This window comes from Anabrus simplex, chromosome 11 (genome assembly GCF_040414725.1).
Source record: "Anabrus simplex isolate iqAnaSimp1 chromosome 11, ASM4041472v1, whole genome shotgun sequence".
In the NCBI taxonomy this organism is placed as follows: domain Eukaryota; kingdom Metazoa; phylum Arthropoda; class Insecta; order Orthoptera; family Tettigoniidae; genus Anabrus; species Anabrus simplex.
In genome coordinates this window covers 124,470,526-124,488,700 of record NC_090275.1, presented here as the reverse complement: position 1 = coordinate 124,488,700, position 18,175 = coordinate 124,470,526, and the positions used below count along the sequence as shown (strand labels likewise).

The 18,175-nt window shown below is 39.2% G+C and overlaps 1 protein-coding gene across 1 annotated transcript in view; it reads right to left on the bottom strand.

The window, feature by feature from the left end:
• LOC137502686 (mite allergen Der p 3-like) overlaps positions 1–17,291 on the bottom strand; it is a 109,227-nt gene extending 91,936 nt beyond the window's left edge. The window contains exon 1 of the mRNA XM_068229629.1: positions 17,191–17,291. Coding sequence (XP_068085730.1) covers positions 17,191–17,283 — 93 coding nt within the window. The 5' untranslated portion in view covers positions 17,284–17,291. The remainder of the gene's footprint in view (positions 1–17,190) is intronic.
• Positions 17,292–18,175: the final 884 nt, after the last annotated feature.

Here is an 18,175-nt window from a genome sequence, read left to right as displayed (position 1 = left end):
GCGCAAGCATCCCAAGGGAGCCTCATAAGCACCTATGTATAGCGGCCATCTTGCATAAGCACCTTTAAAGAGTCATGTATAGCCACCATCTTGTGCAATTAACGTCGAGAGATGGCTGCTGTAGAATTTTTCTTTTTAAATTATCCGCCACCATATTTCAACTAAAGAGTGTAGCACTGAGCTCTATAGATTAAAGATGGCTGATGACAGCTAACAGAACTTTTCAAATTGACCGCTACTGCATGTCATAAAGAGGGCAGCACGGTGCTCTGTGAATTAAAGATGACGGATGACAGCTGACGAAATTGCCCGCATGATAGCAGCACAGTGCTCTATTGATTAAAGATGGCGGATGACAGCTGTCAAAAAAGCACGTGGCTTTGTTTCCAAACAAGAGCACATAGAATGTTTCAAATTGCCGCCACCACATTTCAAAAGGTATCTAGCTAAAGAGTGCGGCACTGAGGTTTGTGATGCAAGATGGCGGATGACAACTGTCAGAAAAAAGCACGTGAGTTTGTTTCCAAACAAGAGTACGTGGAATTTGCCACCGCCACAAAGAGGGCAGCACGGTGCTCTCTTGATTAAAGATCGCTGCTATCACGTGGAATTGCCTGCCACCACATTTCAAAGGTATCTAGCTAACGAGGGCAGCACGGTGCTCTCTTGATTAAAGATGGCTGCTGTCAAAAAGCATTTTTCAAATTATCCGCCACCACATTTCAAAGGTAAGTAGCTAAAGAGGGCACCACTGTGCTCTATGGATTGACAGCTGTCAAAAAAGCACGTGGATTTGTTTACCGATTCAAATCTCGCGCTAGTAAGGTTAAGTTGGTAGCACTAAGGTTTAGGCCCGTTAAGATGGCAGCACTACGGATGACAGGTGACGAATTTGCAGCTACTGCGATAAAGAGGGCAGCACGGTGCTCTGTAGTTTTAAGATGGCGGATGATAGCTGTCAAAAGCACGTGGATTTGTTTACCGATTCAAATCTCGCGCTAGTGAGGTTAAGTTGGTACTACTGAGGTTTACGCCCGTCAAGATGGCAGTACTGAGGTTAGCGATACGTTGTTTCTGTCAAAAAGCACGTGGCTGTCAAAAAGCACGTGGCTTTGTTTACCTATACAAATCTCGCTCTCGTTAAGTTATGTTGGTACCACTGACGTTTAGTTCCGTCAAGATGGCAGCAGTGAGGTTAGCGATGCGTTGTTGTCGATGACAGCTGTCAAAAAGCACGTGGCTTTTTTCCAATTCAAATTTCCCGCGGGAGGCCTCTGGGAAGGCCCCTCGGGAGGGGGAGGCGGAGGAAGCCTCTGGGAGGGCCACTCGTGAGGCGGAGGCGGAGGGGGCCTCTGGGAGCCATGAGGCGGAGGCGGCGGCAGAACCCGCTTATTTTACTATTGTCGCCAAGCCATCATCTCATCATAATCATCAAAGCCACCCAAATAAATAACGTGTCATCTGATAAGATAAGATAGCGGCGACCATCATGCAGTAATAACAATGGCAAGAAGCCGCAAACAAAGACCAGAATGAGACAGGCAAACGTTAGGAGTTTGGCATATTTAAAGTTCAATATCGACCAGCAATTTTCAATCTTTTTAACAGACTCAACATTATTAAAATCATAATAATTTTTTTCATTACTTCCATGGGTTAAAACACGAAATTACATTTACTTTTGTTAAACAGTACGCCAACTGCTTGTAGGCGTTGGATGACAACGACTTAGTTCGGATTTCGACTACGTGCATCAGCTAAAATGTTCTTGCGACCTGGTCTATGGATAACTGTTAGGTTAAACTGTTGAATAAAAAGTAACTCTCTTAATGGTCATGTCAGAAGAAAGGATAACAGTTAATGGTTTATGATCGGTATAGTTTGCGATGGGATTGCCATATATAATCTTATGCCAGTACTGAAGTGAATACACAATGGCTAAGGCTTCTAGCTCGGTGATGGTGTACGACCTCCCATGGGGTCTCAATTTCGACTCATGCAAGAAATCAAGAATCGATGATCAGGATCTGATATATGACTGCAACAATGCCAACAGTACTAGCATCACACTCAATGAAGAATGGTACAGAAAAATCAGGGTAAACTAATTGAACGTAATTCTTCAGCATGTTTTATGTTGCATTAAAGGCCGTTTCGCATTTTTCAGACCATTTCCACCGATTATTCTTCAATAATAGTTGGTGAAGAGGTGCAACAGTCTCGGTGTACCTTGGAAAATGTTGCACGAAAAATTGACAAAGGCCTAAGAATTGTCTTACATTATTTTCCTTTGGGATCTTGGAAAGTCTATGATGCATTGTATCTTAGCTGGTTAGGTCGAATTCAATCTCTACTGATCATATTTCCTAAAAACAAGACCGAAGTCTGAAATAACTGACTTTTTGTGCATTGATTTTAAAAATTTAATCTTGTAGTTCTCGCAGTACTCAATGAACATCCTTGACGTGTTGTTCTAGCGTGTCTGAGGCTATCAGAATGTCATCAACATAAGTAGTTGAGATAGCTTTGATTTTATCTGAAAGATGCTCCCCTAATGGTCGAATTAGCACCGCCCACGAGTTCTAAATTCCAAAAGGGAGTCTTTTGAAGACATATGTGACATGAAATCAGTGAACAGTCTCCATTGAGAAACAATGTGGATATGATAATAGGATGAAATCCCGTCTAAGCAGCTATAAATTTCTTGCCATGAAATCTGCGGATAATGTCCTTGAAAAGAGGAGGACGATCGTACTCAAGTATCATACGTTCATTGAGAACGCGAGGATCCAAGCAAATTCTAATACTGCCATTGGGCTTTCTAACTGTGGCCAGAGGATTAATGTACCGTGTCACGCAAGGCGAAATTATTCCATCTTTCATTCGTTGAATCAGCATCCTGGCGTCGTCCCGACACTTTTCAGGGATATGATATCCCTTAAACGGGAAATGGTTAGTCACATTTAAGTGGTATTCGGAACCTTTGATCTCTCCCGGTTTTTATCGAATACAGGAGGAAATGTTTTCAGAACATCTTGTTTGACTCTCTCCAATTGTAGACTGAGCTCTGGGTCTTCAGCCACACTCATTAAGGACATGAAATACTCCGGGCCGACAATGGAATGTTCTCGTAGTAGGGACTCTATATCGTCCACTACAGGATCCCCCCTCTACTATTACCTGCAGCTGGCGCTTCCTCGCTTTCAGCGGGCAAAATATAGTCACCACCAGAGTCTTCGATTTGGGCTCCTATTCTTTGAACTTCCACGTCCCCTCTGTCCATCAGCTGTAGTACTACAGAATCAGTATTATTGAATTTGACAAGATTGACATCATAATTTCTAGTTCCTCGGTGTTTGATCTTGAAATCAGAGCTCAAAATAATGTTACAATTGAGAGGTGGCACCACTAAAAAATGTGCTCAAATGTCTTGCCATTGATCTTGAATTCAACAAAAGCCTGCGTTTTGCACCTGATACTATTATCTGGAACAATTCCTGTCACTTTGATCTGTGCTATTGGTAAAAGATGAATGTTACTTTGATTATGAAGTGATTCGATCAATTTATCCGAAATAAGGGATACCTGAGCTCCGGAATAATGACGTTTAAATCACCAATACGTGTAGAAATAACAGGTAAAGATCTCAATATAATCGGTACACGTGATTGTACGTCTTCATAAAGTAACTCATTGTCATCAATGCGCCAATAATATACGGTTGTTGTACAAGTATCCAGTTGTTCCTCCTTTCCTTGCTTCTCAGACAATCTCCTTATTGGGGATTTGGAGTTTTTGTTCCAGTTAGGTTGGCATCCTGATCGGTTTTATTCTGTGACACTTAGTATCTCTGATATTCCGGAGAAGCGGCTCCCGGTTCCTCCTGAGTACGGTTCTTATCTATCATATACTCCCTAGTGTCTTTCCACTTTCTCTCTAATTCTTCTCTTCTCGAATCCCTAAGTTCATCTGAAGTTTTCTCCGGTCTCCTCCAAGAAGTTCGTGGTTTATAGGGGTTCCTATCTATATTACGTGGTGTTTGGAATCTTCTAGATCTATTTGAAGTAGATTGACTATTTCTATTTTCTTCCTTAGGTCTAAGATTATCTCTTTCCAGAATCATCAATTCGGTAGAATTGGCAACTATTTCCTTGATTCGAGTGGTCTTAGATTGCGTGTTTGCTGTGTCTAGTCTCCGCAAAGATGTTCCAACGTCTTAATGTTCACAGCGACTAATTTCTCCTGCACGTGGGATGGAAATTGTAAAGTTGGTACTTGGATCAATTCTAGATCAGGCAATGGAGGATCTAGGAATTGTAACTTTTTGAGTTGCATCAAGTAGTAGTCGGAGTACTAACGGAGGTGTTACATTTCCTAGAGTAGAGTTGCATTTTGACTAAATGCTGGGTTTCTTTGTCCCAAAAACCTTTCAAAACAGCTTCTTTAAAATCCTCATCAGTTTTGACATTAATCTACAAAGCTCTACCCTCTAGTAGTTTTTCTACGATGCAAAGTCTCCTATCAGCGTCTATTCAATTTTCCTGAAAATAATCTTCGACATTTAATATAAATTCTCGGTCCATATATTCATCGCGTCCTGAAAATGTATCGGTTTTTCTTCGTGGACTTCAATAAGTGTTGTCGTGTTATGGACATCCCTCGAAGTACCAAGGTTCATTGTACTTTTATCTCGCTGTTTAAGTTGAGTTCATCATCATAAGTCGTGTAACTCATTGCTGAGCGTCGTGCCCCCATTTGACTTCACACAATATTCTGGATTAAGCGGCGCCAACTTTGACGATATAAGCTGAGTTACCTCATCTTAAATATTTTCTAGCTTAGATTGCACAACGTGATATCGATTCTTGATCTCTGTTTGCAAGTCTACTCAAATATTCTGTAAGTCCTTACAAAATGTTGTTATCTGCGTGTGTGCACTGTCCAATTTTCCAGAAATACGTTTTCCTAACTCTCTCTGGGTGCTTTTCATAAGTCCTACCTCACTCTTTAACTTACTAACATCAGCCTTAAGTGAATGTCTAAGATTTTCTTGCACATGGGATAGATTAAGCTGTGTTTGAGAGATGTTACTGTGTGATTCCTGAAATTCAGTTTTAAGTTCTTTTAAGTCAGCAGCGAAAGATTGTACCGACGGAAGAACTGTTCTAATATCTTTCTCGAGAAACTCCATTACTTGAGTTTTAATGTATTCCTCTACTTTTGCGCTGGAGTCGGCAAATCTCCTTTCCATGCGCACGCCTGCTCCCATAAATCTTTGTTCCAGGGCAGCTTTAAATTCCTCTAGCCTATTATTAATAGCTTTATCAGCCTCCGCGAATTTTTAATCTAGAATTGACTGAGCTTGTGCAAACCTAGCTTCCATATTTTTATTAACACTAGGAGTTAATTCTTCAACTCTAGCATCAATTTTACCATTGGGTTCAATCGCCTGGGTGTTAAGTCTATCAATCTGAGCATTTAATTGAGTATTAGATTCGACTATCTGCGTTTGCAATTGCGCAGTGGATTCATTCAATTGCCTATTTACCTGTGCTACTTGACTATTTGTCCTGTCTATCTTAGCGTTCTGATCACTTATGCTGAGCCTGAGTGCTTCCATGGCAGCTATTAAATTGTCCATGATGATGAGGTATTGTAATTTTTACCAGAAGAATTAATTGCCAGCGTATGGAAGTCGTATTGTAAGTGTTATTGGGTAGCTCCAAATAAAGTCCCTATTACTACTAGCGTAGTTCAGATCAAGGCTCCTTCTACGTTCGTGTATCATCTATTATTTTTGGCATGGTTCCAATCCAGGCTTGACCACATACGGCGTCATACATTACCATACCGGTGGCTCCGATTTAAGCCCTTTTACGCTGGAGTCGGCATCTATTATAACGGTGGCTCCGATTTAAGCCCTTTTAGCCTAGGCGCCATCTATTATATTCCACTCTTTCTATGTACAAGGAAATGATGTTTGAACAGGAGCATGAGATAGGTGTTAGGGAGTGAGCGGTTCTTAGGAGCCGTTACAGAGGAAGGTAATTGAAGAACGAAATAGTAGATGGTTAATTTCTACTCTTAGCTTTATTAAATTTGTCAGTTGCACTTCAGCTTGCGAGAAGTAAGGGCGTACTGCTGAGCGCGTGAAAGGTATAGGAGTGTGCGAACATGGGAGTTTCAATTGATCAATACAAGTGTGCTATTGGCAGATGCCAGGGCAGATGAAAAGTGAAATCAAATCAAATGGTGCAAAACAGTGTCAACATCACGCAAATAGTATTTTCATTAGTGGTGATGGCGCTACTAGTGATCGGTGGAGTGGAGTTAAATCCTAAGCCTGGGCTGTCATGGGAAGATATTGAGAAGCTCAAGGAGGTCATGCAAGAATGCCAAGCGGAGAAGTCCAAGGAAATGTTAAAGGAAGAAAAAATGAATTTAAGGATTTGAAGACCTTCATACAAACAGAACTCAAGGATATCAAAGAGAGCGTATTGCAGAACAAAACGACATAGACGAAATGAGGACGAAAGTCCTGGAGATAGAAGAAAGGTTAAGGAATCTCGAAGAAAAGGAAGAGACACGAGAGAAGGAAGCTAGGAAGAGAAACATAATAATCTATGGACTGGTAGAAACAGAAGAAGATAACTTTAACCCTGGAACCGGCAGTCGTCGCGATCGCGACTCATTTCCCTGTTACTCAACCGGCAGAGACGCTATCGAGATGCATTACGCCAGCGCTGACTAATTCCGAGATAGCGCCTTGGCATTCAACATATTTATGACATATCTTGCATCATGTTGAAGAAGAAACTCTACTCTATAATACAGCACAATTCTGAAGTAGTTCAGGGTGACAGAGTGTGCGATATACACGTAGAAAAACGAGAACGCTTTTTAGACGGTCATTATGTTGTGCTTGCTGTGGTTGTCCGATGTGCATTAGCTTTCGTGGCGCAAAATGAGTGAATTGTCAGGAAGTAGTGAAATTCGTAATTGTTTGTTTGATCTGGACGACGAAGATGATAAGGACGTATTTTTAGAAGGAATTGACGATGAAATTGACAATAATTCGTCAGGTAGTGGCGAGTTACATGAGCCTAGACTAAGTCGTATCGACACATATTGACGATGATCTGGAACACAATGAACCAGCCACTGATGATAATAATGATAATGACGGAAATGCAGTTGACCAAACAGAACCGAAGTGGACAAGAGTTTATCCTCCAGAGCCAGAAATAAAAGTGGAAGAGAAGTTCAAGGTTCGAAACGCAGGTGCATGAAAATGCCCTCCGAGAAACAGTCCTCCTCTAACATATTCCTATTTGTTTTTTCCCCAACCTATTTGGAATCTTTTAGTTACTGAAACTAATAAATACGCACAGGAAATTATTCGAAATAAAACGAATTCCAAAAATATGGGTCCTTATTCTCGTCTGCAAAGATGGGTTGACGTTACGGTATCAGAATTGAAAAAATGCGTTTCTCTAGTTGTAAATATGGGTCTGAACGCTAAAAACACCATTCAAAAATAGTGGTGCACATCAAATTTGCAAATATATCCATATTTTTCTAAAGTCATGTCACTAAAACGTTTCGACTGGAAAGAAATATTATATAACCTGTTGGTAATGGTAATTTTTGATGCCTACATACTCTATAGTCTGAACACCTACAAACCCCTTGAACGTGAGGAATTTATGGTTAGTATTGTCGAAGGTCTTATAGATGAAGGAACTCTTCAAACATTCCAATTGGACCTTCAGGAGAAATGGGACATAAGCTGGTACGCCTCCCCGAGAAGAAACTGCGATTGAGCCTTGTCTGTTCTACTGCAGAAAAAAGGCACGCACGCACTTCTGGTGCCCAAGATGTAATTGTGGTGTCCATAAGCAGTACTACCATAAATTAAAACATTTTTGGAGGAATATGAAAGCAGGAAGAAAGAGGAGCCACCCCGAAGGGAGCGAGGATGAATCTGAATAAGTAGACTCACGTGTTGGTGCGGTGTGTCTATTATTTCAGTTCTATTTTACTTTACAATACTTCAGTGTAGTGAAACCTTTTTACATATTTTGAATCAGCAAAAAATTGTGTAAATTTTGTATATAGTAAAATCGTCGTATAATATTAATTTTTACGTACACGTTGCCCAGAACTTTCGGATTATTTTGGAATACTTAGCGTGTGTTGGATACTTCTCCCATACTGTTTCAGAATACTAAATTTGTAAGTTTAATTTCCTACTATCGTATTCTTCGTCCTTTTCTGAATAAAATGACATGTTACACATAAAACTGAATTGAAAAACAACATTTTTATGAATTTTCTAAAATTTGCTTAAAAACTCGCCTAAATGTTTGCCGCTTGAAGGTAAACCGCTTGCCGGTTCGAGGGTTAATGGTATGTTAGACAGAATACTATCCTTAATCAGGGAGAAACTGAAGGTTGAGTGCAATGAGAGCTATATCGATAGTGCCTTTAGATTAGGAAAGAATATGGGAAGAAGACCAGTGAAAGTATGTATTTTATCTAGTTTGAAGGTTCGAAAATTTTTGGATACTGCAAAGAGCTTGAAAGGCACAAAAATATGGATTAAAAATAATTCGACCAAGGGGAAATGGAAAATATGCGAACATTACGTTTTCATCAAGGAAAGGCGCGGCATTCGGGGCTAAAAGCATTTATCCGTGGTAACAGGCTTAAAACAGCGGGCGATTCGTGGAGCCGGATATGGACAGTTAGTCAGCTGTGCGAAGGCCAGTGGACTAGGGAGTGACGACAACAGAACCGAGTCAACAGGTGTGTGCGGCAATCAACAAAGCAGGGACAGTGAAAAAGATGACGCGGCGCTCTAAACCAAGTATCAACAGCGCAGGAAATCAACTCTAGAAGAAGAGGTGGTCCCTAAGGAGGCAGGACAACCCAGGGAGAAAAGAAGAAAAGAAACGTAAGCCACCGTTAAATTTGAAAGACATTTGGGCTAAAAAAGTGTTGACAAGGCCTGAGGAAGCTAGGGGGTTGGAAGAAGAAATAATTAGCTCCCCAAATGGATCCATTATACAGTTAGAAAAAGCAAGAATGACGAGAAGTAAGGTCTTGGCGACATCAGATATACCCACGAACCAGTAACTAGACTGGGTCGTAGGATTAATAAATATCGAGGGTATACTGAACAAACTGGGAAATGATGAATTTAGAGATCTAATGCGAGATAGTGAGATTATTGGGATAGTAGAGACTCTGCTACCTCCTGGCAACAATGTGCAAATACCGGGATTTAAAGTCTGGAGTAGAACAAAATATAAAAGGAGTCTGAAAGGGAGGGATATCAGTGATCGTAAGAGACGAAATATGCAAGCAGGTAGAGATATGGGAATTGGGATGTGAAGAAATGATTTGGGTAAAGGTAAAGAAAGGAAATCAGAGTTGGAGAGAGTGTTTCATTGTTTTTGGTTACAACCATCCATCAAGGTCCCCGTTTGAGAAGAAAAACTTCTTTGAAAAGGTCATTGATGATGTAAACCAGATCAAATTAGGAAATGAAGAAGCGGGAATAATTATAATGGGTGATTTCAACGTAAGGTTTGGCGTAAATAATCCATTATACGATAAATAAATTGATGAATATTAATAGAAAGACGGAGAAGCAAAGACAAGGAGTGTAACAAAAATGGAGAGAAATTACTGGAAATATGTGCGATAGAGGAATTATACATTTTGAATGGGGGCTGGTCGGGGGACGAATCAGCTAACCTAACATACATAGTCGAGGCTGGAGGGAGTGTTATAGACTTGGGGTTGGCATCTAGGGAAGCTTTAACTTATATTAAGGACATTCAGATAAAAAAATTGGACAGCGTCTCATCATTTCCCAGTTGCCATTAGTTACTGAGAGACGATTGTAAACGAGAAGTAAAACAATACTTTAAATATGAACAGAGAACATTAGTAAGATATAAGTGGAGTGAGTATTCGAAATGTAGGGTGAATTGGATTTAAAATGTATAGGGCCTACTGAATTTAGTTGTGAAGTGTGATTTTGTTAGGGGTTGGAGTTGGTCGGGTGTTATCTTGAGTGATAGCTGCAGTGATTATAAATTATGAAAGATGGTCTGGTTTGTGAAGAGTATGTAGAAATTAGTAGGTGGTGGAGTGCGCTTGTTATTGGTTTCCTTTTGTTTGTAAATCATATATAATTTGGAAGGTGACGGAGTGGAGTTGTTACTGGTACAAGAGGTTGATCTGTTGGTGAGTGTCGGTATTTGAGTGACTGTAGCTAAGAGTGAGTGTGGCCAAAGTTTGATGTATTTGTAGAAAGTGGGAGACAGAAGGGAGATTATGTAGTGATTAAATGTGATTTTGATGGGTGTGATAATAGACAAGTAGACTTGAATTATATATGGTATAGTGAGTAATGAGAGGTAACATGAAAATAATGCACTGAGTAGAAACATGATGTAAGACACAAGCTCAGCAGTGATGTAATATGATGACTGTACAAGTGGTAGTGGATCGTGTCAGGAGAGGTACAAGTGGAATGTTGTGACTTGCTGTGTCAGTCAGGTGAGATGACTGTCCTCCATATGGATGGCCTTGCGCCAGGGTGCCAGTGTGCCGTATTGCCTTAATTCATTTTAATTTTGAAATTCTAGTTGTACGTTTTTTTTCTTGAACAGGGCCGGAACTAGCAGATTTATCAGGGTGGGGGTGTGTGTGTGTGTGCAAAGATCAGTTTGCGCCCCCCCCCCCGTCCCCGGTTCCCCTCCCTCCCCCTGCCCCTACCTCTGAAATATAATACCTCCGTAAGCTATCTTTTAGATGTGGCCGTTGAAATTACACTCCATATGTATACTATTAAGTTTTATTTATGAAAAACACTTACATTTATACACTTATACATATTAATACATACATTACACTTGTATTAAAACACTTATATTAATACACTTATACATGAATAATACAAGTAATTTGTTTGTAGTGTAACTCAATTGAAACTGCGCAAAAATGTATTGTGTATTGTACCCCAAAATTGAATTCTTCGAGCTTTCTTAGCTGCAAATGTAATGATAATGTGTTCAAAGTTGATAAGGGATGCTCGTTTGTGTTCAATTGATATTATACTTAGAACAGACAGTCTCCCCTGTCCCATTGTACTTCTCATGTAGTTTTTGATGATTTTGAGTTAGCTAAAACTTCGTTCTCCAGATGACACTAACTGGCAACGTGAGAAACATTCTCAGTGCAGTAGTAATGTTAGGATAGCCTTCCTCTAGTTTATTTTTATAAATAAGACTTAACATTTCTCTTGATGTTGTTCTTTTAAATTTTCGTCAGCTGATAAAGCGTGGTACTTGAAACTTTCCATTTCAAATTTAAATTCTCAATGTTGAGATCAGCAGTGTAAATATTTGCCAATTATTCTGCTTTCATTTTAAGAATTTTTGCTTGCATTTCTTTAATTCGAACTCCATTCAAAAATCCAAACTTGCTGTTTATGTTGTCCAAAGCCTTAAACCTGTCACTGAGTTCCGTAATCATCAGGTCAATAACCTCTAACATACCTATTGGTACACATTCTCAGTACTTTTCGGAGCTTCATCGCCACACAGCTCATCAGGCATTTTTCTTTCTTCTGAGAACTCAGATCACTCGTGTATGCTAAGAATTTACCCTCAGTACTGGCCTCAGATGGAGCAAACTCTCTTCAAGACTTGAAGAGCGTTAAAAGACCTTGAAGTTTCCTTGAAGTTTATGTTAGAAATACGAGATTTGCCCTTTGTTATGCCGCTCAATAAGTTGTAGAAGAGGGACATAAAGTTCTACTGTGTTCAAGAACTTTCCACTGGATGGGTCGCTGAAATCACAGTCTTCTTTAGTTCGTAGGAATGGACTCCCTTGCTTTGCTAGGAATAGATTAGCATCGATAATGCAGCGCAATACCGCCTTCCAGTGAGACTCTTCTTGATGGATCTGGTTTTGGAGTTCTATATCAATACCTCCCTTTCCTAAACAAGATTCTAAAGCTTTCCACATCTTTTCTTTGCAAAAACTCATTGACATTATAGACGTTTTGGACAAAGCATGCCAAAAACATGTGAAAACGATGAATTCAAGTTTCTGAATATTTTTAAAAGAGGAATGACCTCATTCTTAGTTTGAGGTGTTGAGAGATCATGGTTTTTAAGATCCCCTAGAGCCTGCACAACTTTACCGTACTGTTTATACACAGGTCCGACTGCATCTAATCTTGCAGACGATCTTGTATTGCTTTCAGGTTTCAGTGTCAGTGGCACATATTTTCCGAGAACTTCCCAGCGTGAAGTTGAAGCCGCAAGAAAAGAATACATACTGTTCAAAGTTCCGAAAAAATTCTGAGCCCCAATAGTATCACTGGCTGCATTAGCACCAACTAAATTGAGGGAGTGAGCAGCACATGGGACAAAATATGCTAGCTCGTTCTCCTGAAGTAGTCTGGACTGAACTACTTTACACTTCCCGGCCATATTTGTCCCATTGTAGTAGGATTGGCCTCTACAGTTCTCTAAGTTTAGTCCATCTTGGTCTAATCTTTTTAGGATTTCTTGGCTGGGACCTTCATCTGTTTTTTCACTAACTGGGAAAGAATCAATAAAACGTTCTTCTACCTCGGATGTATTTGTTTTGACTACTTGAGTCATTTGCTCACTGTGGCTGATATCTGCAGTGCAGTCAAATATTAAGGAATAATATTTCGCATCGAAAATGCCTTGCATTACCTTTTGCCTTAGGTTATTGGCAATAATTTCTAGGAACTTATATTGTGTTTTATGTTAGAAATACGAGATTTGCCCTTTGTTATGCCGCTCAATATGTTGTAGAAGAGGGACATTGTAATGCGATATAAGTTCTACTGTGTTCAAGAACTTTCCACTGGATGGGTCGCTGAAATCACAGTCTTCTTTAGTTCGTAGGAATGGACTCCCTTGCTTTGCTAGGAATAGATTAGCATCGATAATGCAGCGCAATACCACCTTCCAGTGAGACTCTTCTTGATGGACCTGGTTTTGGAGTTCTACAGCAATACCTCCCTTTCCTAAACAAGATTCTAAAGCTTTCCACGTACAAAAGCAAAGTTTGTGGTTGGATGAATTTTCATGTTCGGGCAATTTTTCACTGAGTTTTCTCAAATTATTAAGTCCTTTCTATTTACCTAATGAAAGCACTTGATTTGAACACAATATAGATCTTTCTTACTTTCACTATAGCCTAACCATGATCTCTTTACTTTTCCTCCATTTTTGAGAATTTATAAAACCAATCTTTTGTTAAGTTACGTCCTTCTCTGCTGCTATTACTTAAATTGGGCTCGATCAGATTTTTTCAAAGCTCATTTTTGTTATGTAACACTTTTCAGAACCTGAAAAACTATGTGGCCATGAACCAGGAAAATTCGTACGTTTCTTGAAGACCAGTTGTAGGCTCTGGACGAGATAATAATTCATTTTCATTCGCTTCACCAGTAGGACTGAGTTTCTTCTAAAGTTCGACATGTTGCGTGCCTTCCTCTCCAGCTTCAACGTCATCTAAAATATTAAAAGCCGGGATTAAAATTCAATCAGTAATATTATATATTACAAAATAAAATATTAAAAATTTGCCGTAAAGTCCTATAAGGCACAATTAATTCGTCTCTTCCGTAATATGCTATAATTTAATTATTGAAATAAAAATTAATATTTACTTACCTGATTTTCCTTTTGAACCTTCATCTTCATCAATATTAGGTTTTTAAAAAAATGCTTATAATTTTGGTGTTTTTTCTTTGGCAAGTTTTGTATACTCGGCTCCACTGAGTCGTTTTCTGCCATCCATAATTTGGAACCTGATAAAAACGCAGCTCAAATCGTCCTGAACAACTCCGTTTTCCAATCGCTGATGAACAGTAACACTAATAGCTAAATACTAAATGCAAATAAAATAAAACAACTGTCGGTTCGTATCAACACACGCAGACAACAGTGTACGCATGCTACATGTGCAGACTGCAGGTGTCTGTTTAGTTTACTGTTTATTGGAAGCAGAAAGGGGGTCAGGTAGATGAGATGCTAGCGCATCGCGTCAAGATCAGACTGTTTTAGAGTCCCTGACCCCTCTGCCTAGCGCTCAGGCTACTAATTGTTCATATCAGTAGTAGGCATAACAGTATAAGACTCACTACAGACCCTGAATTACGTTACTTTTTGTGTCGTGTCTTTGAAGAAAATGACTTGGTATACAGTCTCAGTGTAATAAAGTCGATAATAAAATTAAACAATATTAATTGTGGTATTATTATTTTGAAAAATTAAATAACTTCTATTCTTTTTAATATACTTTTAAAATTTTGCCGCCCCCTGAAATCTGCCGCCCGGGGCACGTGCTCCCCTCCCCCACCCTACTTGTTGTATTAAGTAAGCTAAGGTACATGTTGTCCTAGAATATATAATATTGTTAACGTCTAAGACAAAATAAATTATAGCATCCGGGAGATAGTAGGCAGCCCTGAAAATGGTTTTCCGTGGTTTCCCATTTTCACACCTTAATTAAGGCCACAGCCGCTTCCTTCCAACTCCTAAGCCTTTCCTATCCCATTGTCGCCATAAGACCTATCTGTGACGGTGCGACGTAAAATCCCCTAGCAAAAAAATCATTTATATTTAGTATAGTAATCTATATATATAAAATAAGAGTTTTGTCTGTACATTGCTCAGAATTTGAAAATAATGGTATTTCTGTATCGGTCATGTCCATAGTAATAAGAAAATGCACTTTTTGCTTTTCCGTAATTTCTGTCTGTCTGTCTGTCTGTCTGTATGTATGTACACGCATCACGAGAAAACGGTTGAAGAGAATTTAATGACAATCGGTATGTGAAGTCGGGGGATGAGCCTCTACAACCTAGGCTATAAATCATTTTACTCACGCTGAGTGAAATGGTAGTTTAGGGGAAGGCCTAAAATTGAATTCTCAACCATTTATGTTAATAGTGGTCTAATGAAAATCGGTATGTGAAGTCGGGGGATGAGCCTCTACAATCTAGGCTATAAATCATTTTACTCACGCTGAGTGAAATGGTAGTTTAGGGGAAGGCCTAAAATTGAATTCTCAACTATTTATGTTAATAGTGGTCTAATGAAAATCGGTATGTGAAGTCGGGGGATGAGCCTCTACAATCTAGGCTATAAATCATTTTACTCACGCTGAGTGAAATGGTAGTTTAGGGGAACGCCTAAAATTTAATTCTCAAATATTGTTGTTATTAGTAGTCCTATCTTGATGAAAATCGGTATGCAATGTCAGGAAATAAGTCGCTATAGTCTAGGCTGTAAATTATTTTATTCACGGCGAGTGAAATGGTAGTTTAGGGGAAGGCCTAAAATATAATTCTCAAATATTTCTTATTAGAGGTGTAATCGATGAATGCTACATAACTAAGGTTATATAGTATTATTTTTCCTATCATTCATGTCTTATACATTGTTACCGTACTGGCTAAGATCACAAAGATATTCGTGATTTGGATTTTTGTAACTAAGTCCATATCAGCGCCGAGTAACGAGAAAATAGGTAAACAGTATTTAATGAAAATCGGTATGTTAAGTCGGAGAATAAGAAACTACAGTTTACGGTATAAAATATTTTACAAATCGCATAGTCGAAAGAAAACTAAATGTGAAGGCCTACAATATAGAAAGCTCATAACATTGATCAACAATACCATTACATTGACCATTGTTTGTCGTGACGTGCTTTGTGTCTTCTGTTGCCCCTCATCTCCGGTAGATAGGATTACTGCTACGTACAGAGTGTTTTATTTGATTTACGTCACACCGACGTTTTATGGCGACGATGGGATAGGAAAGGGCTAGGAGTGCCTTAGGCCTTAATTAAGGTACAGGCCCAGCATTTGACTGGTGTGAAAGTGGGAAACCACAGAATACCATCTTCAGCACTGCCGACAATGGGGTTCGAATGCACTATCTCTCGGATGCAAGCTCACAGCTGCGCACCGCTAACAACACGGTCAACTCGCCCAGTCGTACAGAGTTTAACAGCCTGCCTGAATATTGATGGGAAGTAGCATGCCATTCCCCTGATTTATAAATTTTCTGATACTACTGGTACGTAACACACTGGATCATCATAGCATTCGGGCTATTCAATCCCTACCCTGAGGCACTGATTGGAATGAACAGTGTGCATATTTAACGGAATAATGTCAGATGAGTGTTCATGGCAATCTGCGGCCTGGTCACCTCAACTCTGGAACTTTGGACCGCAATCTAACCGCAGCACTGTTCGTTAAAAGTGATAAAACGTGCGGCTTTCCATTTGATCGAGTATTTTATATGATATCATTGCTTTTAATCGCTACATTCATACTTACGTTTTTGTAATGACCTATGTTGATTTCAATTAGGAAAACCACAAAATCAGTCTTTCTGAGAATCCCGTAGCGAAGCACGGGTATATCAGCTAGTAGTCAATAATTGTGAGAGAGAAATGTAAGTCATGTATCGAATTTAATGAATTGCAATAAACGAATGCTCTCCCCCCAGTTTCAGGTGATCCGGAACTGGGAGACGGGAGTATTCTATTCTATTTTATTCAATTTGTCTGAGATGCAGGGAATTGTACTATTCCGCCGGTAAAACCAAATTAATGGTAACTCCTTTCTCGTAAGAATTGTTATTTGACTTTCAAAATCTCAAAATATTTTTGTAGTAAACGAAAATGAATCACGTTCCTGAAAAAGAATGTTTTTTTCAGATTTCCTATAGTATTTTTTTAAAAATATGATAGCATTCGTAAATTCAATACAACACCTAAATTATTCTCTTCTTGAATCCTATAGTCCTTCTAATGAAATTCCTACAGTCTGTTTAAGAATTGTTATCACTGAGCAATTATATAAAATCATTATGGGAAAACTTTTTTAAAGTTCCGAGTTCTTTGAATATTCAATTGAATATTAAGAAAAAATTATCACTGAAAATTATGAATTTCAGAGTTCTTTGAATGTTCACTTGAAAATAAAGTTGTCAACTCATGAAGTCGTATTATGAGTAGGTGACTGAATTTAACACCTTTTGAAATTACTTCAATATTTATCACTGTATTTATAGTTCAAATAGTATTGATTAAATGCACACATATCACCTGAGATGTTATTCGAGCTAGAACTGATGAGGTGTAGTACAGCATCGATGAATTCCACTGATGTGATGTACCATCTCCCGCTTCGTCCTGCATCGTATCTCGTTCAGGTCAACATGGTGAAAGCAACACTTCATCAAGATTTCTCTGCCACGCGTTAGATCATAATGACGCGAGAAAGTTCAATTGACACTTGACTTTTAAAGAGTCTTGAACTAACACGATTTTATGTTTGAAGTCAGAAACGATAGCACTGAGTAACACAGTTCGTGCCACAGTCGATCACTTAAATTGAACTAAAGGAAAAACAGTTTAGAGTAAATATATTCGACACCTTGAATGAAAAGCACGGTTTTTCTCTTTACACTATTCCCAGTTCATTCTATGTTCAAGAAAATAAAATCACATTCACTTTAGATTCGCGTTATTTAGTTGAGAATGATATAAAAAATCGTCGTATTGTGCAGTGCGAGACGCACACGAATCTTGCTACGCCAAATATTAAGTAAATAATAAATGTCAGTTTCCTTCAACCTATAAGTTAGAGGAGACACGCGCAAGCTTAGTGCTGCTGCAGTTTGTGTTGTTTGTGTGGTAATAATCAGAGTTGTTGCTCTTTAAGTTAAGAAATCGGTGTGTGCAAGTGAAAAAGTGAGTTCTCCTTTTGCATGGCTACTAGCAGAGAGAAACTACTACATTCCGGCGTTCCCTCTGACTGGATGCGCCATTTTCCACACTTACAGGCGCCTCCCTACTAGCTCTGAGCCGAACAAGCCTAGGCCCGGTCGCTCAGCGATTAGGGGCTTGCTTTGCCTCCTACTGCTCGCTGGAGATGTCCACTTAAACCCCGGTCCCACCACTTGTGAAATGAAAACAGACATAAACATCTATTGTCACAATGTGCAAAGCCTAAACAATAAGTCGTCTGACTGTGAACTATCCCAGCCAGACTTAAGAGAAGTTGACGTGATCGGACTTACTGAAACAT